At 41.3% G+C, this 22,635-nt stretch overlaps 1 protein-coding gene across 2 annotated transcripts; it reads left to right on the forward strand.

The window, feature by feature from the left end:
* Positions 1-18: 18 nt before the first annotated feature.
* eprs1 (glutamyl-prolyl-tRNA synthetase 1) lies at positions 19-22,214 on the forward strand. Of its 2 annotated transcripts, XM_085766962.1 has the most exons (35): positions 19-167; positions 1,886-1,970; positions 2,102-2,201; positions 2,281-2,437; positions 2,564-2,700; positions 3,124-3,218; positions 3,303-3,429; positions 3,532-3,724; positions 3,838-4,009; positions 4,097-4,330; positions 4,438-4,522; positions 5,845-5,904; positions 11,558-11,668; positions 12,291-12,427; positions 12,521-12,728; positions 12,872-12,984; positions 13,105-13,222; positions 13,576-13,761; positions 13,859-14,026; positions 14,273-14,494; positions 15,019-15,261; positions 15,372-15,596; positions 15,671-15,939; positions 17,762-17,813; positions 17,910-18,119; positions 18,609-18,681; positions 18,870-18,949; positions 19,082-19,183; positions 19,341-19,496; positions 19,775-19,972; positions 20,173-20,346; positions 20,574-20,734; positions 21,225-21,303; positions 21,391-21,455; positions 21,675-22,214. In XM_085766962.1, exons 1-35 carry the CDS (start codon positions 125-127, stop codon positions 21,823-21,825), a joined length of 4,989 nt encoding a protein of 1,662 aa, XP_085623088.1. In that variant the 5' UTR covers positions 19-124; the 3' UTR covers positions 21,826-22,214. The 2 variants fall into 2 exon arrangements, with proteins under 2 accessions (XP_085623088.1, XP_085623096.1); XM_085766970.1 differs by lacking the exon at positions 14,273-14,494.
* The last annotated feature ends 421 nt before the right edge of the window (positions 22,215-22,635 follow it).

Consider the following 22,635-nt stretch of genomic DNA (forward strand, 5'->3'; position numbering starts at 1 on the left):
CAGATTTTTCTCCCCTGTCTCTTCGACCCGCGGTCTGTTGGCGTGGACTGAGAGGCTTCCCCTGCCTGTGTGGACTTTAACTGGGTGGCTTTAACAGTGAGAAGGCTTCACCACCTTTCACAACATGGCGTTAAACCTCACCATAAATACAAGCAACCTGCCTCTAGGTGAGTTGCAGCCTCTTTCCCCTGATGACGGTGCTGTCAGTGTGCAAGTGCATGCACTCACTGTCAGCCGGCTAAGCTAGTAGCTGCTACGTGTCACCCTAACAAATAAGTCAAAAATAACTATTGTATATAATGCGCATGTGGCGTATCTTCAGAGCTGGATAGATGTCTGTTTAAGGTTAAGACAATGGCGCAGTCTTTTAAAGCTCTAATTAAAATGGAATACATGAAAACAAACGAGTAATAATAAAAGTTTCGGTCCTTTTAAGATATGCATAATGAATGTAAATGTTAAGTTAGCTCTCATGAAAGTTCACGGCGAGAGACTGGGGTTTTTATCATAATTTACGGTGTAGCCAAGTAGTTTCAATTGTTAAATGGCTACGACTGTAATTTGACCCATATATGCATTTAAACTGGTATGGTGGTGTGTCCATATATGTTAAAAAGGGGTGGGTTATATAATGTCAGTAGCCGCGGCTTATTCTGTGTGTGTCTGTGTGTGTAGCATGCTATTGCTAGCTAGCATGACGCCGTGGCACATTGAAAAACAACAACATGTGAACAGCTCGTGCTAATTTTCGTTTATTAGCGGCAGCTGCTTCACACAGTGGCCGTCCACTTAAAGCTTCACATCTAAGTGACATACCCTGTCGAGTCATTGCATGTAAAATGCACGTATTTATGAATGAAGCGACAATGGATAAATAATGTACCGGGTAGTTGACATGCTGACATGAGCTTACTTTGGTTAGCTCAGCTGCGTTAACTTCAAACATGCTCAACGCTGTGTGTTGCTGAAATGTACCCTTGGTCGAACATTATTTAATAATATGGAGAGGTCTTTATATTATGTTTCATAAAGTGTGTAGAAGTATTTCTACCATGATGACTTGAAATAATGACTAGCAATGACTAGCTTTGACAGTGACTTAACAGCGCCGTTGTGCGTTGGCAGTGAGTTCAGCAGGCTGATGCAAGCATCTTGAAACGTGGCGTTTGATGGGACGGTTTCTGTGTGTGTGTGTCTGTTTGCGTACTGATTTATGTTGTACAGCCCTAGCCGGCGTGGTGATCACAAACCCACCACACCTTTTCCCCGCAGAGAAGAATCCACCTCTGTAGCTCTGCTCTGCCAAGAGAGAGACAGGATGTCAGGAGAGATGAAACAGGAAATGCTTCAGTGATTAAAGAAATTGGACTCTAAAATGCCAAGCATTGATTTAGATTGCTTGGCCTATCTACATCATAGGACAGTCAGACAGAGTTATTTTGCATTCAAAATTTCTGTCAAAATTTTAGTTCCCTAATCTGAATTAAATTTTAAACCCAAAGATAATTGACCGTGTGGAAAGAGCCCTGATTGATACCACTGTCGAGCCATAGTCTTGTTACCTACTGTGGCATAGATATAAATGCTGAGTACTGTTTAAAGAGGTTCAAACATTGTGGTTTGGGCACAGTAAAAAGAAACACAGCAGAGTACATGTTATATCATCCCAGAACTGGTTGAACTGGTTCTCGACTCAAAATGTAATTTACGGTATAGTCTTTGTGAACTGAGAAAGCCTGTTAGATATGAGGCGCATCATCTTCATAAATGTAATGCATGTGATGTTGCTGTTGCAAAGGTGACTGAAACAGGCTTTGGTCGTTCATCCATGTTTATCTTCAAACACAACACACTAACATTGTCTTTTTTTTCCATTATCCTGCAGGTGCGCTTCTGGCAGCAGAGCATGTGAAGGAGAGTGTGCAGGTGTCAGTGGCGGAAGGCAAAGACACCCGCCTTCATGTCTCAGAGTATGTGAGACAGTTGATTTCACCCAGCGTTTTACCAGTGCTCCAGCATGTAGCATATCAAATAGTAGGGTTGGAGTTTGTGGAATATATTACTCTTACTTTATCTTCTGTTTTCTTTGTCTCCTCCTCAGTGCAATCCAGTTCAACGATGCTAACTCCATCTGCCGCTACTTAGCTCGCGTGGCTCCTGCTCTTGGCCTCTATGGAGCCAACATGATGGAGCAGACCGAGGTGTGTATGTTTGTGTGTATTTGAGACACATAGTGTGAGGTTCTAATTTCTAATTTGAGATGCTGTCTGGTGTCCGCAGGTCGATCACTGGCTGGAGTTCAGTGCTCGCCGTCTGTGTGGCCAGCCAGGCTTGATGGAGGCATTGGGTGAGCTGGATCTGGCTCTTTCTCTGCGAACCTACCTGGTCGGACATGCTGTCACCCTGGCCGATCTCTGTGTCTGGGCAGCCCTCAAAGGTGTGTATCCAGCGTTTACCAGATCTCTTGGATCTCTGACGGTTTCACAATGTCTGTTTCAGGGCAGAATTTCTGCAGTTACATGAGCAAAATGCAGCACTGCAGTTTGTGATTGTTTCTCTGCAGGTCATGAGGGCTGGCCAGGCCAGGGGAAATCCTTCTCCCACGCCAACCGCTGGTTCTCCTTCTTGAGCTCCCAGGTCCCCTTCACTGCTGTGGGCAACAAGTATGCCAGCAAGAAAGCCCCAATGACCAAATCCAACGTAAGTGTAACCTTAGCCATTCACAAGTTGTTTTAGTTAATCTTTTTTTTTATTTGGGTTTTTTTTCCCTTTAATTGATAGTGTAGTTGAGAGAGACAGGAAATGGGGAGGCAGAGAGAGGGGGAATGACATGCAGCAAACGGCTGCCCGAGTCGGGATTCGACACAGGGCCTGCTGCAGAGAGGACTGTAGCCTCTGTATATGGGGCACCTGCTCTACCCACTGAGCTAAACGACGCCCCTAGAAAATCATTTTATATTTGGAGAGAAGGAAAGTTTGAAACTAGCAAGTCATCAACCCTGAAGCCATCTGAGGTAGACCTAATAAAATGCAGATCGTGTTTACGTTAATAAAACCAACACAAACCTGATGATTGAGTGCACTCTCCCTGTATTCCTGACTGACTGCGTCTCTACTTGACAGTCTAACGAGAAGAAGCAGGATGTTGGAAAGTTTGTGGAACTTCCAGGAGCCGAGATGGGCAAGGTGGTGGTTCGGTTCCCTCCTGAGGCCAGTGGGTAAGGCAAACAATCATCAGATGCCTCAGCGTGCATTAGGGAAAAGGTCCTTTACTTAACAGGAACATTTCTGTGTCTCCCTAGATACCTGCACATTGGTCATGCCAAGGCTGCTCTGCTCAACCAGCACTACCAGGTCACATTTAAAGGCAAGCTCATCATGCGCTTTGATGACACCAACCCAGAGAAGGAAAAGGAGGACTTTGAGAAGGTGAGACATAAAGTCTTGGAATTTGAAAAATATGATGTTCAGATGAAAAATACCAGGAAAAATGAGTTTGTTCTCATTGTCCATTTCTTTGCTTTTTCTCAGGTGATCCTTGAAGATGTCGCCATGCTTCAGATTCATCCAGACCAGTTCACATACACCAGCGACCATTTCCCCACCATTATGAAATTTGCTGAACAGTTGCTTACAGAGGGCAAGGCCTACATCGACAACACCCCTCCTGAGCAGATGAAGCAGGAGAGGGAGCAGCGCACTGAATCAAAATGCAGAAACAACAGTATGCCTACCAATGCATGACATGATAACCTATTGCAGCGTATTTCAAACTAACAAGATGCTAATTTCTGAACTGTCTGAATCTAAAATACCCAACGTCTGTCTTCTCTGCAGCGGTGGAGGAGAACATGAAGATGTGGTCAGAGATGAAAGCTGGAACAGAGTTCGGTCAGACCTGCTGCATGAGGGCCAAGATTGACATGAAGTCTAACAACGGCTGTATGCGAGACCCCACATTTTATCGCTGCAAGAACGCTAGCCACCCCCGCACTGGAGGCAGCTACAGGTACTTAATTTATTTGTCTTAGTAATTTGTACCTTTAAAAGATGCTTGATATTTAAATATTTAAACTGTCAACATCTTTTCTTCCAGAGTCTACCCAACATACGACTTTGCCTGCCCCATTGTGGATAGCTTGGAGGGTGTGACCCACGCTCTCAGAACCACCGAGTACCACGACCGTGATGAGCAGTTCTACTGGGTGATCAACGCCCTGCGCCTCAGGAAACCTTACATCTGGGAGTATGCCAGACTCAACCTCAATAACACAGTGCTGTCCAAGAGGAAGCTCACATGGTTTGTCGATCAGGGATACGTCGATGGATGGTAGGTTTAGATCAATTCTAACTCTGTTCCTTCTCATCCTCCTTTTCTCTTTGTCTGTCTCTCTTTCCCCATGTTCTCTTTTGACTGTTTCTTGCTTCATTCTCCAGGGATGACCCTCGTTTCCCCACTGTCAGAGGAGTCCTGAGGAGAGGGATGACTGTGGAGGGTCTGAAACAATTCATTGCAGCTCAGGTACACAGTCATAGCTTATGAGGAGTAGGTGAAACCTCTGTAAAAACAAATATGGGAGCTCAGTTTGATAAATGGACCAAATAAAATATTAGAGATAATGTTAGACATTGGAGAGACTGACTCTTCCTTTTAATCATGCAACATTTGATTTTTATTTCTACCTGGTGCTTTTGTCAGAACAACAAGTCCTGAAGTTCCAAACCTGCAAAAGTGCAGCTCAATGACATTACAGTTTTTCTCAGTCGCTTTGGTACATTTTTCCAATCATCTTCGACAGTTGTAAAACAGTAAGTGCATTTCTCAAGGCAATTCGTACAAATAGCAAAACACCATGGATTACTACAAAAACCAGTCTCTTGCTCAAAATCCTTAGTTCATCTCTTAAAAGTAAATATCTGTGTCAATGAACATGTCATTGTCATTGTGTACGGATAAGACAGTCAAATTGCTTAGTCATGTTGTCAATATAACAGTGTACTCTGGAGGGATGTTCTGATGTAAACTATGGCTAAGGTTTTGATCAAAACTATTGTAAATTGTAAGTTACACTTAAATATACGTGGGAGATTGATTGCAAGAGACTGGACAAGATTCACATTTACGCTTTTACTGTTTGTACTGTAATTTGTTGACAGACCATGTCATTGTGATACAGAAAGGAAAAGACAGCACAAAGAAGAAAACAAAAGTAAAAATGTGAACATAGGACATTGTCCTTAGGGAAAACTGTACATGCAGTGCTGAAGTCCAATTACTTGTCCTTCCATTGTCAGACATTGGAACATTGTGTTGTGCTCCGACTATATATACGTATCCGTACTTGCCATCTGATGGTTCGTGAGATGCACCTTTGAGCTATTTCAAAAAAATGTATCTAAAGGAAAAGTATAGAAATATGCTTGACATTATGACAACTTGTTCAACCATTTTGCATGTATAGACTTATGCAATGAACTAAATGTTGTGGGGAGTGAGACTACAGAGATTCATTATAATACATTTTGATCAACATGACATGAGCAATTGATAATGTAGGAAACAGTAGAGAATTGTACATAACCATTTGCATGGATGAACCAAAGCATTTGCAACTTGTTCAAAGGAATTGGAAACTGCTTTTTTGATGTGCACAAGTGACACAATGATGATTGAACAAGTAGTTTTGAGAATGTCAATTCTGATCTGAGAAATGTACCAAAGCGACTGAGAAAAACTGTAATAGTATGCAGATGTTTCTTGAAACAATGCCGTGTTACGGAGATTTTTTTCTAAGCGAACCAGGACAAAGACAAATTTTCTTTTATCCACTCTCTTATTTTTAGGGAGGATCAAGGTCAGTGGTGAACATGGAGTGGGACAAGATCTGGGCCTTCAATAAAAAGGTAAATATTTCCTCTTTGTCATCTTCAACCGAGTTGCGATTTTTAGACCCCAATGATCTTTGTTCAGAATTTGACAATGTTTTTCATTAGCCTGTTTGGCTCTGCTGCAAAATACAAAAATAAATAGAAAATTTAAGTAAGATGGGAGTGAAAGTGAAAGTTCAGGTTATTTGACAGGGGATCTTATCTAGAGTCTGACTATCCATGCAGGTAAGTACTTCATACAGCCCCATGCCAAAGAACACAAACTGTCATTTCAGGACAACTGTACTGGGACAAAAGGACAAAGCTCATTTAACTAGGTCTACAAAGAATATGTGATATATTACTACCTTTGTGATTGGACCAACTTGACAGGCCATGCTCTTAATCACTGATTATTTACTGACCTATTTTTGCATGGTTTACAGTGTTCTTATTTATTAGTTTCACTTTCGCCGCCACAGAGCTAGGTCAAATGCAACCATAAAGTAGAAATGGATAAGATTACAATATGTTGCATGACAATTACTAAAGGCGGAGGCCTGTGATTGACAGCATTAGAGAATTGCCTGTGGGTTCACTGCTGGCATGGCTTCTTTCTGCTTTGCTCCTCTCATTCTGTTTAACACTTTCATTTGCCACCACTTTCCCTGATCTTTGCTACCCCACCATTACCGTCCATACTATCCCCAGTAACACCGAAACCCACAAAAGCCAAACCTGCTGCTTCACGTCATGCACCACAGTTGTTTGTATTCATGTTTTGTTGTCCCCCATTTTCATCCCTGTCTCGTTCTACGCTGCTTTCCGTTTTTGTTGTTGTTTTTGTCCCTGCTGGCACTTGCTGCTTCATCCCCGAGTCAGGTAGAAGGTGTGAAGTTGATGAGTGAGATTCAGACCTCAGTTAGAAAGGAAGATTTTATACTCATCATGACGGACTAGTCTAACTTAATTTTCAGTAGGTGAGGCTGAATACAGATTCCTAGGATTATCCTTATGATCATGTTTGGCTTGAGGTTGATATTTAGGGACTAACAGCTGCTTCTGTTTTTGCAAAGGATTTCTTATGCATGTTCAACTAACCAGCTCCCCCCTGCCCTCTTCAGACAGTTTCATGCCCACAAAATTCTTTTACGTCAACTAGATGATATTTAAACAGCAGCAGTAGCTGTAGATGTGAAGAATTAAAAGTTATTCACTGTGGATAGTAGCTCTGATTTGCATCCAAATGACAGTTTATTAACTGTATTAACTGATGGATTCAGCGTGAAGTCACTGATTAACTTAACTTTAAAAACATGTATGTGTATGCTTTGTGGAGTACAAGGCCAAAGAGGAGATTGTGGCTAGTTTGGAGTGTAGGAGACAAAAAGAGGAAGGTGTAATGGTGAGGGGAAACTATGTAAACAGTCCATTCTATGTAAATGTGTCTCTACCTTTATCCTCTCTCTCTTCCTCCCTCCTTATATCTGACATTAAACAGCATCTCACTCTTCTGTTTCCAAGCTGCCAATTAGCTGTCTGAAGGTACTCCTCCACCTCCTCGTCCTCCTCTTCTTCCTCATATTCACCCACCCCCTCTCTGCTTTCTTAACGGGCTGGTTGACTCAATAAGCCTCTGCTATTTTACCAGCCAAACAGATTATTAGAGAAAACACAGTCATAGTAGAGACAGGGCATCTAAGTTATTTTAAGTTAACTGTCACACTAGTATTAAGTAGTTATTTTGGATTAGATTCTCTACAACTTTGCATCAGGTCCCTGAGTAACTGCTCTCCCTACGTCATGGCGCAAGAATGAGAAACGTCATAAAAAGATTTAAACAAGTTCTCTGCTTCCGTCGCTATGTATTCTCCTCAATAACTTTCTGAGGTGTCAGTGTCAGTTCTGCTTAATAAGGTCATAATGACACGGATCTGACTTCATCACAACAGGTTAAGGCATGAAATTCATTGGCATCAAAATGGTCTGAGGAAGTGTTTTTTCTTTTAATATTAGTTAGGTTGTGGGCAGCTCAACTAGGATGTGATCACTTGGTAGTCTGTCTTTAGAATATTTTGTTTCTATAGTGTTGTCTCTTTCTGGGATAGTTTTACCTCTTACTTTTTCTAAAAGAAGAAAATCCTCCACTTCATATAGAGGCTCTAACCTAAAGGTCTCCTAAGCCTGTGTCAGGAATAGATGTCAGAATTGACATCTGAAAACTAATTATCAGCTTTAACCCTTAAACAGGCAGGAGTGGAAAATAAGTTGCAAAAAATAATTTAATGTTATCACTCATCTCTTTAGGCCCTAAGAAAAATATTTCAAAATTCAAAATATATATATATTAAATATTTTGGATTTTATGAGTTGTATCTCCCGGGATACGTTGCCCTATTAAGGTATAAAAAGAGCCCAAATGATAAACATATTAATGCTCATTTTGATGAAGATAAGTTATACATTGTTATATTCCTTGGTCATTTACATTACACATAGACCTTTTAAAGTTGATTTTATTAATTTTTTCCAATCCAACTTTGTAATCTCATTAGAAAGCAGTCTCATAAAGAAGTGACACGCCACTGCTGCTACTCCATAAAAAAAATCCTAGTGGAAACACTGTTTTATAGTGAAGACAGGCAACAAACTTTTGTATGTTTCTAAGTCTGCATAAGGGAGAAATTAAAAAATTATATTTTTGCATTTACCTTTAGAGAGACAGAATTTTATGTTTGTATTTCGCACTAATCTTAAATTAACTCATAATAACATTGTATTCTAACATTTTGCACATGGGAATGGCAGAAGATGGCAAAATACTTGCTTGTTTTGTGCACATAGTTAGGAAAAGACTGAAAAACAAAAAGACCAGGGTCTTGTGGGCTGCCTGACTCAGGTGTTTTATGTTTGTGTCTTAGATAATGTCTTTTTCGCTGTAGTTTCAGCCTCAGCAAGGTAGGGATCTACTTGTTAAAAACAGAATTGTTATAATTGTTATAAGCTAAGAGATATGATTTTGAGTTGTGCATTTTGAGCCAAAAGTATAAAGGCCCCAAGTCAAAAGCTTTCAAAACTTCTATGTATAGGAAATAATAAAAACGAACTAGTGAGATTGATAAATCTGTGCAGGAGTGTTTTGCTTCACAAAGAAAGAATAAAAACACTCTCTCCAACTTTTGCAGTCCAATTGGCTTTATGCACAGTTCCACTACTTCCTGAAATAAGCCAGCTCCTTTATTTCCTGTCTTACATTATTGGACCCACTGATTAATACAGGTGTGTCTGACCATTGTTGTGAGGTCAGACACACCTGTATTAATTAGTGGGTCCAATAATGTAAGACAGGAAATAAAGGAGCTGGCTTATGGAACTGTGCATAAAGTCCATTTGCAGTCAAATTGTTTTTCATCAACAAAAATTTGTCACACAGATCTTCATTGGGTACCCCCCCCCACACACTTTACATTATACCGTGACTATTTCATATCGTGAGTCCTATGTCGTATTTCGTAAAGTATCGTGAATTGACTATTTGTTACACCCCTAACTACATACATACCACCAGTTATTATTTATTTTTAGCTATTTATAGTCTGTATTTATTGTTGTGTTGTGTGTGACTGGTTCTGTGACAGCAGTTGACCACATCCTTTCTTTTCCCATAAAATGACCTAGCCGAGATGCCCTGCTTGAAAATAAATATATTTATTTAAGTAAAATACAGTTATACTGTTGTAATGGGCAAAGCTGTGCATGATAATATCTGATACTGCAGTAATTATTAGCATGCCTTCCAGTTTGAAACAACATTTTGAATAATGAACATTGACCAAATTTCTACCCCTAATCTGGCAACGTATCTCATGGGATACATACATTTCAAAAGCTGCTAAGTAACACCACAAACACAGTTGGAACATTTTTTCTTCATGAGAATGTTTAGACAACTGTTCTAATTCATTTTAGGAATTTATACTGTTGTTTTATTGAAAATAAGTATGACTAATATATGATTAGTTCCACGGAAGGAAGCAGGTTCTCCACCACTGGCAGCCATGATGTTTTCAGATCAGGCTGACGAAACGATGAAAGATAGCCTGAACCAAATCATATCATCTAGATGCTAATACCAGACAAGACTTTTGATAAATGCAAACTTAATTAGTGAAAACCTCCCAGCACACCCCCTACAGGATGTTAAAGTGGGTGTATCTCCTGGTGCACGTTGGCTGTTTAAGGGTTAATTGTTTTCTGTCTTTATTTAACCATTGGGACTGCAACAGATTCTGAGTTGGATTGTGATACTAAAAAGGGCTTTTAATATTAATCTGGCTAGCACTGCAGAAACCTTGAATTAAGCTACTTACAGGATGTCATGGAAGCTTACAATACAGGAAGCCGATGCCTACGGTAACTCCAAACTATTTATAAAAATGATTTGGTCCTACAGTGACATTGTATATTGTCCCCTGTGTGATTTGGGCTTGAGTTAATATTGTGAGTAAGATGGTTTAAATCTCTAAACAAACAGTAGCAAACGAAGCGTAGATGAAGTCAAACATTCTCTAGAAGTACCTGGTTAAACATCCACCCCTGCTAATGTTTCCCCTCTCCATCTTTTCCCTTCATCTTCAGAGTTCATTGCAGCTTTTTGAGTGAGCGGCTGAGAAGTTAACTCTTCAGTTATTGACTAAATTGATTTGATATGTTAAACATTTATTTATGTTGTGCTTCATGTTTTATTTCCTAAATCACTAACATTGCAAGGACCCTTTAGCTAGAGGCTCACACAAATTCAGCATTGCCAGCCTGTACCGATCCTTACAGAGAACTGTCACCTTCCTGTACAACAGATAACAACAGACGAAGGTCCTTGTTAGACCTGGCATTTGCATCTCTCTCCGTGATGTGCTCTGGCGGTGAACCACATTGAGCCCTTGATGAAATGTTGTGATTGGTTCCTGACCCTGCCGAAGATTTTCCACAATCCCTGCCCCACTCCCCAGTTCCTGTCTGTCTAGACTTCAACTGTCATTGAACATCCATTTCAGTTGATACAATCACAACTGGTCGGCTTAAACGTGTGAACACACCCAAGATCCATAGAAAACCTACTGACAGTTTCAGAATCAATATATTTCAATCAGATGATCAGATAAGAACTGATGTGATCAGATCACTCTGGCGGGTCTAATTCATAATGATTTGTAAAATCACAGATATTTTGAATTTGATGTTATAAAACCTTTGGGAGCATCCTCTGTTTTTTTTCTGTGGTCTTCTGGTCTAATCTAAACCACGTCTGCCCTGCTGAGATGATGTTCAGTCTGTTCTGAATCATTCAGCTGTAATTCAGGCTCCTATTATGCTCAAGCTGGCTGGTAAAATAGTGGCTGAATAAGCAGCTGAATACAAAGTTTTTTTTTCCTTGACCTGCACACCTGTCACAATTCACTCATGGAATTAGCTTTTCTTTCTCAACTCGTCTTTCTTATTGTGAGTCTGACTTCCTTTGTTGGCAGGGTATTTTTGTGTTTCAATAAAGCTGCATCATTTTCTGCTTGGTTCTTTCATCACTCAGCATTTTGTATGTGGTGTTTGTCATAAAGCATCAGTCTTCTTTTTACTGACCTGTTAGTGTCTGTGTGTTTGTGTGTGTGTGCGCGCGTGTGTGCGTGTGTGTTAGGTTATTGATCCAGTTGCTCCAAGATACACAGCACTGTCCACCTCCTATGTGGTTCCTGTTTCTGTCCCAGAGGCCTCAGAGGAAATGAAAGAGGTGGCCAAACACCCTAAGGTATGAGGTTTCATGCTTTTTTGTGCTTAGTGAAAATCTTTTTACTGATCTTAAAGAACCATATTTGTCTTTTTGCTTGTTTTAAGCCAAATAACTTCATTCTGCCAACACCTTCTGTTAATTTATTTTCTTATTTTAGCATTTGTAATTTTTTTTTTACCTATATGTACATGCTTTATAAGTTAAAAACTCTGGTGAAACCATTCCTCCTGTGTAGTAATGGATCACTATGAGACAGAGTTGTTTTTGAGGCCAATGCATAGCCAGAACCACATCCCAGAAAGCGAAAGTAGTTCCGAGTATTAACTTCACATGCCATACATAATTATATGTTATTTCATAGCTTGAGTTGGGACAAAAAGAAAGAAAAGGGAGCCTAAACATACATTTTGCATCCATCCCTGATGGTTTTACGCTGCTCAACTGAACTCAAAACAAAGGCGCCGCTCAATGACGTCATTGCATCTCGTGGTATTAAAAGGACATTACTCATTTCAACGACGTACAAAAGTCTGAAAACTCTTTCCCACTGTATAAGCACATGACTTGCTTATGTACTGTTGTGCTCTTAGAAGCTTTTATAATGTAGCTCAGCCACAGTTGTTCTTGTGTGCCCACCCAGAACACAGAGGTCGGGATGAAGGAGGTTTGGTATGGACCTCGGGTTCTGATCGAAGGAGCCGACGCTGAGACTTTCTCAGAGGGTGAGGTGGTCACTTTCATCAACTGGGGTAACCTCATCATCTCCAAGATCAACAAGTGCGTATAATCATTTTAGTAAAATTGATCATGTGCTGTCCTATTAATGACGAGGACTTCTAATCCATGTCCTTACCTTCTGTAATCGCTCAGAGGGGCTGATGGTAAAGTGGTGTCCATTGATGCCCGTCTGAACCTTGACAACAAGGACTACAAGAAGACAACGAAGATCACCTGGTTGGCCGAAACAAACAACGCCCCACTCCTGCCCACCATCTGTGTCAACTATCAGCCTCTGATCTCCAAAGCTGTCATCACCAAGGATGACGACTTCAAAGAGTTCATCAATAAAAACAGCAAGGTCTGTACTGCAGTGTCAGCCTTGTCTCAGTGTGGGTCTCATCTATTTCAGTGCTATATATATATATATATATATATATATATATATATATATATATATATATATATATATTTATAATATGCATTTCTCTCGCATTCTTTCAGTTGGAGGAGAAGATGCTTGGAGATCCTTGTCTGAAAAGCCTGAAGAAAGGTGACATCATCCAGCTTCAGAGACGAGGCTTCTACATCTGCGACCAGCCCTACGAACCAGTCAGGTAAGGGGCAGGACCCGTTTGTTTGAACCAACCATCAAATACGCCTGACACACTCAGTTTTGTCACAGTTTTCACAGTTTCTTTCTGAATTTGTGTCTTAACTGTGGTGAACATCTGTAGTCCAAACAGTTGTAAGGAGAGCCCCTGTGTCCTGCTTTACATTCCTGACGGCCACACCAAGGAGATGCCCACAGCTGGATCCAAGGACAAAAGCAAGAGCCAGACTGCCAGCAACACAGTGAGTGCTTTAGAAGAAACCTCCACTCAGATGTTTGTTAACTTCTTTATCTGTGGGTTTATCTGCAAGTCAGACCATTTACAGGAATTGCATGAAACCTCTTCCTCATGCTACCTCTTACATAGATATGTGCACTTTGATCTTTGTCTTTGCATTTTATGGTATGGGAGTGGTTATTAACCTAAGCTGTAGTCTTAAATGTTGAGCCATTATTGAAACACACCAGTAAAGCTGGAGTCTTCAACCACAACTGACTACAAGGAACCTGTAGTTCTTGTCTTTGGGAATAACTTGCACGTGTCAATTTTCTGCCTCTTGTGCAGTTGTAAATCTGCCTCCCCTCTTTTTTTTAGCCTGCCACTCCTACCAAGGCTGCTTCAGCACCTGCCTCAAAAGCTGCTCCAGCACCTGCCTCAGCCTCGGCTGGTGACGTGTTCTCTAGCATTGTAGCTCAGGGTGAAGCTGTTCGCCAGCTGAAGACTGCCAAAGCTCCTAAAGAAGAAGTGGACAAGGCAGTAAAGCAGCTGCTTTCTCTAAAGGTGCATCAGCTGTAACTACAAGATATTACTCTGTAAGTAAAGCTTTCTGCTTTTTATTGAAATGATTTATCATACTGTTATCACTTTCACTTTGCAGGCTCAGTTTAAGGAACAGACAGGTGTAGAGTACAAGCCAGGTATGGCACCTCCCACCACTGCTGTAGCACCACCTGCGTCTGCACCAGCCACCACCGCTTGTCCATTCACCCGTGTTGCCGAGCAGGGTGAGCTGGTCAGGAAACTGAAGACAGAGAAGGCACCTAAGGTATGTAGACATCTGTCCAATCAATCTGAATGTCCACATCCATCTGTACAGTCACCCGTTTGTGTCCGCATTCGTTTGTCCAGTCATTGCTCCTGTCCCAAGTCATTCATCCTTTTGTTAAAGTCTTCGTGTCTTCACGCGTTTGTTGGGAAAGCACCCATGTCCCCATACCGTCTGCATGCCAGTTGCATGCCTGGCTTAACCCTTAACTACCCGCATCAATAACTGGTTTGTTGATGGTACCAGGACCAGATTGATGCAGCAGTGAAGCAACTCCTCACTCTAAAGGCTGAGTTTAAAAAGCTGACCGGTCAGGAGTACAAACCAGGGATGGCCCCGCCCACCGCCGCGACCCCTAGTCCTTCCCCTGTGACCAAATCTTCCCCATCCTCTCCCTCTGGCCTTTATGAGAGTGTTGCACAACAGGGGGAGGTCGTGAGGAAACTGAAGTCTGAAAAAGCTCCCAAGGTATCAAAATGAAGCATAGCACACAGTAGAAAACGGTGTTTCTTAAAGTACTATTTGTATTTGTGAATACATGAGTAATAGTCAGGCAGTTTATGACTTGAGGCTCATTACCTACACTGAAAAATACCAGTCAACAATGCAATTCTTGTTTGAGTGAGACCCTGGTAACAGAATAGTCCACCACTCAAATGGGAAATGGTAAATGGTCTGTATTTATATAGCGCTGAAGGGTGCAGTGAGATAACATCAGGATGACCTCTAGATTTCAACATTATCTTGTTTCACTGTCCCAATTATAAATGATGTACTGTTTCTCTCTGCTTGGATTGTAAAGGTAATATATTTTAGCCTGACAAGAGAAGATTCTTGGTCATATGGTTAAATAAATTTTCCTAATTAGTATGTTGATTTTTGCAAATCACATTTCATGGCCGTCTACTGTATCCTAATGTTGTCAATATTTAATTACCAGGTGGTTACAAACTGCTATGAACTGAGTGACAGTGTCCCCCTTGTCTTTCCAGGACCAGGTTGACGCAGCAGTGAAACAGCTGCTCGCGCTCAAAGCAGAGTATAAACAGGTTACAGGCCAGGAGTACAAGCCTGGAGCTGCCCCAGCTCAGAAGACATCTGCCCCTGCACCACCCCAGAAAAGCCCCAGCCCTGCACCTGCTGCTGCTGCTGGTGGTGCTGCCACTGGCCTCTATGAGAAGGTTGCTCAACAGGGAGAGTTGGTCAGGAAACTGAAGACCGAGAAAGCCCCCAAGGTAGGAAAATAGTGTTTCCCCTGCTTTGAGGCTCTTTTGTGATGAATTGTCCTCCATTTATTTGATGACACTTTGAGTAAATGGCTGTCTACTTGCTGGCTGTTTATCAGGATCAGATTGATGCTGCAGTGAAGCAGCTATTGGCTCTAAAGACAGAGTACAAAGAGAAGACTGGGCAGGATTACAAACCAGGAATGCAAGCCCCAGCTGCCCAAACTCCAGCTGCCCCTGCACAGTCCAAGTCCAGCTCTTCTCCACAGGCTAAGGAGCTGTTCTCACAGGTGGCCCAACAGGGGGAGCTGGTGAGAAAGTTAAAGTCTGAGAAGGCCGCTAAGGTAAGTAACCAATCACAGGTTGCAATAGAGTATAGTAGTGGATAAGTAGAAAACCATCTGTACCTCCATTTCAGGATCAGGTAGATGCAGCAGTAAAGAGTCTACTGGACCTGAAGACCAAATACAAGACGCTCACCGGCGAGGACTACAAACCTGTGGCTGCTGCTGGAGCTACAGGAGGAGAGGACAAAAACCGCAAGGAGAAGGAGAACAAGTCTGAGAAGCAGGGGGGAGCAACAGGAGGTGGCAAGAAGGGTAAAGGAGACAAGGGCGGTCAGGGCAAGGAGTCCTCTGGAGGAGCAGGAGGCTCAGGAGAGGGTCAAGGATCTAAGAAACAAACACGGTGAGAGACTGGAAAGAAATGGAAGGAGAGAGGTGAAGTGAACTGGTGTTTCATCTGTTTTTTTTTGTTTTTTTTTCATTGTGGTAACTTCTCAAGTGCCATATTTCAAAGATGTTTTGGTAAAATGGTAATCCTTATTATACTCAACTCTGTCACCATCACTGTAAAAAATAGTGAGGAAAAAAAGCATTCTCCTTTTTGCATCTGAAGTTAGCTTTTCGACTTTTTCTGTTTCTCTTTCTGTTAGTGCAGATGCAACCTTACATAATGATTTCTAAACGTGTTCACACCTTCACTGTGGTAATGTTTCTCTCCCACGTGTTGCACAAAGCCCAGCAGGCTGATGATATGGCTGAAATTGAGCAGCATTGTCAGGATGTCAGAGCCAATAAAAAGACTTAATACTCAACTGTCTTGTTAGACTGGTGTCCTGATGAGCACTGTATAGTTTAATGAGATGCCTCTTCAGCAAGCTGTATTGTGTTGTACAGAGGTGCTGAACTGTTACCAGTAAACTTAATTCACTCTAACACTATGATGCTGTGCGGCAAATATTTTGGCCTTTGAATAAATACTGGAGCATTGTGGAGACAAAGGCACAAAGTTGGATTCGTAACTTGAACGCTGAAGATGCATCATCTCTTAACACAACACTCGCTACCCGCTATAGCCTAATGGCTGAAGAGGGTTTTTGTAATCAGATTTGGTGAGTCTAAATGATTGGTGTTGTTGTCATCTGTTTGGCCAGTGCCTGTTGTCTGCTGTCAGTCTTGAGGATACAATGTGATTGTTGGCTTTGTGACGACTAATCAAAATCTGCTATTCAGATTTCTAGCCATGCTAGCTGCAAGGCTTTAGTTACGGGGCTGTCTCTCTGTCGGCTCAGCACTTTGGTCCACACCAACACATCCCAGCAACTATTGGGAGAGCTGAGCTTTTGTACAGGCACTATTGGCCCCGGGAGGATGATTCATATTGAATCTGGTGTTTACTGACATTTTGGCTTTTAGTAAAATGTCTTGAGCATTGTTGGATACTATAGATTGTTAAGGAATTAATGGTGTCCAGAGGAGAAATGACTAATGACTATGTTGATCATTTGATTTTTCCTTTAGTGCCACCAGCATGTGCACGCAAAGATTATACCTGCATGTTACCTTTGTCACCGTGAGCTGTTAGGATGGCTAGTTCCATCCAGTGCAGTTTAGCACATTAGTGCTCTTCAAACATTTATTTTGAAGATTTACTGAAGGGACTTTTTTGTGATCAGGTTTTTTTAAGCCAAGATGCAAAAAGTACAGAAAATGACTTTTCCTCTGATCAAAACTATGAATCAAAATAATAGGGATTATCATTTTGACCTTACAGAGCACATCTGTCCCAGTGTTTTGTCAGTTTGAAGCTTACAAGTAGTTTGCTGGCTGTGCATGTCTGGTTACGTTTGAATGGTTGTGTGACAGTTGTTTAAATGCATTCAGGAGTGACACTCATTACATGAAGGTTAAACTAACCAACCAGGCATGACTTGAAATATCAGTGTTTGTGTTGTTGCTGTTTTTCATTATATCTGGGCAACACTTCATCACGTCCGTCTTTAGTTTGACAGATGGATCTTACTTAAAATAATCTTCCACTAATGATATAACAAAACACATTGAGTTAAGAAAACTTAAACACTGAAAAACTGACAGACTTAAAAATAAAAATGAGATGCCCAAATACATCACATAAATTTAACCTATGTAAGTTATACTTTGCATAATAGTGTTTTGGAAATGACTTCGTACCTTTGCTTCACACTAACATGTTGTCTTCCTGTCAGGTTGGGCTTGGAGGCCAAGAAAGAGGACAACCTGGCTGACTGGTACTCTCAGGTGAAGTTGAATATAAAAGTCCTGTTTGCATCTGTCAGATATAAATAAATAAATGAATGAATAACCTTACAATGTAATGTTGCTGTTCCCCTCCAGGTCATCACTAAATCAGAGATGATTGAGTATTATGATGTCAGCGGCTGCTATGTGCTACGGCCCTGGGCCTTCTCCATCTGGGAGGCCATTAAAGAGTTCTTTGACCGGGAGATTAAGAAGATGGGAGTAGAGAACTGCTACTTCCCCATGTTCGTCTCTCAGGCCGCCCTCGAGAAGGAAAAGACCCACATTGAAGACTTTGCTCCAGAGGTAATCAGGAACTCTTTGAAACTAAATAAAACTGTAGAACTTATTGCAGCACTGAAATGACCAAAAACAATTAAACTAATAACACAATACCTTTTCACTCAAACAAAAAATATTTAATTCAGAACATGATATAATCAATAATATAATAATATAATCTTGATAGTCCTTTAAAGTCAGGATAATTATGTCAGATTTACCAGCATTGTTGGCCAGCAGGCCGGTGGAGACTCCATACCTCGATCATAACTTCAGACTTTCTGTTCCTGGATTATTTTTAAATTCTTACTCCATAAATGTCCACAGATTAAAAAAGAAAAGAAAATGTTGTGTTGGACAGAGGGTGAATTGAAAAGTGTATGGAAGGAAAAAAAAATTTCTTTTGAATGATGGCAGTATATCTATTGTAGTTGACACCAAAATATAAAATTAGGAACAATAAAAATGGCTGTAGTAGGTCCTCTTTAATGGTGATGTTGTCATTTTTGTCAGGTTGCCTGGGTGACCCGGTCAGGAAAAACAGAGCTGGCAGAACCTATTGCTGTCAGACCCACCAGTGAGACAGGTCTGAACTCATTTTAAGTTGACTCTTTAGACTCTGTAAAACAACCAACACACACACACAGAGTGAACATACCCAGTCTCTTGATTGGTTGTAAAACATTGATGTTGTGTTCAATGATACAGTAAATCCGGTTTTTGCTCCTTGTCGAGTTTGGTATGAACCTTTGGCTCTGTCCTTGTTTATCCCAGTGATGTACCCAGCCTATGCTAAATGGGTCCAGTCCCACAGAGACCTGCCAATCAAGCTCAACCAATGGTGTAATGTTGTGGTCAGTGTCTTTTTATAATTACATTTACACCATCCAAGTTCACATCTTGCATTACTTGCTTTTGTATTTTAATAATGGGCACTGAAGTCTTACCTCTCTTTTCTTTTCTTCCAAACCCACTCTTTCATTTAGAGATGGGAGTTCAAACACCCACAGCCCTTCCTGAGGACAAGAGAGTTCCTGTGGCAGGAGGGACACACAGCATTTGCCACCAAAGAAGAAGCAGCTGAGGAGGTAACAGACCTACAGTACATAACCCTGATTTTAATTATTTGTTCTAAAATGAAATGAAGTTCATACCATACTCAAGTAATTGTAAAGATTTTAATTTTAATTGTACTAAACAGTGGGTCTCTGTATGCTTGGCTTGTGTGTTCATGTGCGTGTTTAGGTGCTTCAGATCCTGGATCTGTACTCCAGGGTTTATGAAGAGCTGATGGCGATCCCTGTGGTGAAGGGTAGGAAGACCGAGAAGGAGAAGTTTGCAGGAGGCGATTACACCACCACTGTGGAGGCATTCATCTCTGCCAGCGGCCGAGCCATTCAGGTACACAGGGTTACTGCATTCATTCCCTTGTTCACCTCCCAGTAATACTGAGGCCAGCAGAGTAAAAATGTTTAGTTTGTAAAAAATTTAACATCGAATTGAATACAACTTTGATCATTAACAGTGAAACAGATAATTATTTGTAATGTTTCATGTTGTTTTCACATATAATCCTCAGACAGTTAACGATCTGAGCTGATGTTTCATGGTAAAAATAGCATTTAAAGAAAGACAATTAGCCATCTTGACATTGTAACTTTTTCCTTGTGCTTTCTCAGGGGGCTACTTCCCATCATCTTGGCCAGAACTTCTCCAGGATGTTTGAGATCATGTTTGAGGATCCAAAGAAGCCTGGCGAGAAGCAGCTGGCTTTCCAGAACTCTTGGGGAATCACAACCAGAACCATTGGTGTTCTCACCATGGTCCACGGAGACAACATGGGACTTGTACTGCCACCCAAGGTCGCCTGCCTGCAGGTAAAGTCACTCTCAGACATGGAGACGCACTTGACATGCTGGATGGATGACTCTCAATTTTTATTGTGTGCACTTTTTTTTCATTTTATAATACCATTTGAATTTGGAGATGCAAAATAAATCCCTGCCGAAGTACACAGATTCATGCATAAGGAAATATAGCAATTGTAAATGTAGTTAAAACTTGTCTTCTTGCCCAGATTGTCATCATCCCCTGTGGAATCACTGCCTCCCTACCAGAGGAGGAGAAGGAGGCTCTGTTGTCTCAGTGCACTAAATACCTCAAGAGGCTGCAGGAGGCTGGCGTCAGGGTGAAGAGTGACCTCAGAGACAACTACTCCCCAGGATGGAAGTTCAACCACTGGGAGCTCAAGGTCATTACTAACATGAGAGTAAAAGTAGAAGAGTTGAACTTGATGTATGTGAAAATATGCAAAGTATGTTTAGATAATCAGAGCTTAACCTCAAGCCTCATGAAAAAAGAGCTAGTAAAAAATATATGAGGTGATCCTGTTGGTACAAATGGTTGCTCAATAAACACTTGAGACAGTAGTGCTGCTTTTAAATCTCTCACTTGTGTATGTTTGTGTGTATCATCCAGGGAGTTCCTATCCGTCTGGAAGTAGGCCCTAAAGATATGCAGCAGCGTCAATGCGTCGCTGTGAGGAGAGACTCTGGCGCAAAGGTGACAGTTCCAGAGGCAGAAGTGGAGACAAGGCTGGTTGCCATGTTGGACGACATCCAGAAGAGCCTGTTCAACAAGTAAGATGCAGCACTGCACACCAGGGTCAGACTTAACCTATACTTGGCTGACACAGGACTTTGGTTATTAATGAATATTGATCAGCCAGGAAACCAAACTACTATCAAATTAAGCATGCTGTTGGAAGGATTTTACCTATAGATTTAAGTACGGAAAAATGTAGTTAGAGCTGTGTCGCCTGTGGTTAATCACACTCTCACTGAAGGTCGGCTGCCATTTCACTTCTATAGGAGAGCTGTGCATGTAGCAGCCATTAAAGCACAAAAAACCTGACGCATGCAGCTTTAAACTTAATGCAGTATTGCAGATGGTGGTGTAGCTTGGTGGGAGTAAATATCCTGTGGCCAGCCAGCTGGGGGTAGCATTGTGTTTAAAACTGTGTATACAAACAAAGATTTAGTTACAGATGAAATGTCACAGACAAAATGAAAGGACACTTACATGCACATAAACATACAAGAGGACTGACGTTATGCGTGTGTTTTTCAGGGCTTCAAATGATCTGAACACTCACATGGTGGCAGCAGACTCAATGGAGCAGTTCCAGAAAGAGCTGGACCAGGGCAAGGTGAGTAACACGCCCCACACTCTGACAAGGACAGACAGTCAGACGTATTGCTCAGAGTCAATAACCGATGTTTGTCTTGATTGATAGATTGTCCAGATCCCATTCTGTGGAGGAATTAATTGCGAGGATTCCATCAAGAAAACCACTGCCAAGTACGTCAAACCTCAAAACCAAAAGGCCTTTTTTCATGCAGTGTATCTGTCAGCACATTTGCAGGGAGACTGCACTTTAAAATGCTTTTAATCAATATTTTCCACCAGGGTTGCATGTGAAATGCTATCATGATGTATCTTATTCAGAGAATATACAGAATGTCATATAATAATTATTGATTTCAGCCATTTATGATTCTGTGCTCTTGCTCTCATCAGGGACCAGGACCTGGAGCCAGGAGCTCCATCTATGGGAGCTAAGAGTCTGTGCATCCCCTTCTCTCCCCTGAAGAAACTTCAGCCCGGTCAGGCGTGTGTCAGCTGTAACGAGCCTGCACAGTACTACACCCTGTTTGGACGCAGCTACTAAAAACCTGCTCTGATCTGAAAGGGGATGAACACTGTAGCTGAAAAGGGCTTTCCTACTAATAAATTCTATTATTTTGATCTCATATGGGTCTCTAGGTTAAGTAGGATGTGGAAGTAACTGGACAGAGGGATTTTGAACGAGAATATTGATGGGGGTTTTTTTTTTCTTTTCTTTTTTTTTTTTACATTTGTTAACTGTGTCATAAAACATCAGAAAGCAGGGGGAGGTGTTGTTTACTCAGAGAACTCCGTTATGAAAGAAAATAACTGTATTGCCCTTACTCTTCTACTCTGTAAAGACAATGTAAGAAAACACTCGCCGTCCAGGACGGGGTTGTACAACTATGGAAGCTAACAAAACAGGAGCAGACACTTAATAAATCTTTTCTACCTGGCAAGTTTGTCAACAAGTCCTGTGTGTCATGTGTGTAATGTGTGGAGTCCCAAGTATAACTAATTAGTTAATAGTAAGTAATTGGTGTAATTGAAAAGCTCTTTATTATTTATACTACTACATCTAGGTTGTTTTATATATATTTAATATATATTGAAATTCATGAATTGAGTGGGTATATGCATTTTTTTTTTTTTTGCAAAATAAAATAAGTACAGAGGAGAAGAAAAATCCCTGGGAGAAAGTACTCTGTCTGCCAACAGTCCTGTCTCTCGTAGCCAAACTGTCTCAGGAACTGTACAGGTACTCAGGCTTGGAGTTGGGAGTGTTATTCTCAGCTTTTTCAGTCCCCCTGTTTGTGTGACTGGTTACAGTATGTGGCTCATGGTTCACATCGCAGCTTAATGCAAATCCTTC

Source organism: Trachurus japonicus, chromosome 3 (genome assembly GCF_045865225.1).
Source record: "Trachurus japonicus isolate A0001 chromosome 3, Traja_1.0".
NCBI classification, from domain to species: domain Eukaryota; kingdom Metazoa; phylum Chordata; class Actinopteri; order Carangiformes; family Carangidae; genus Trachurus; species Trachurus japonicus.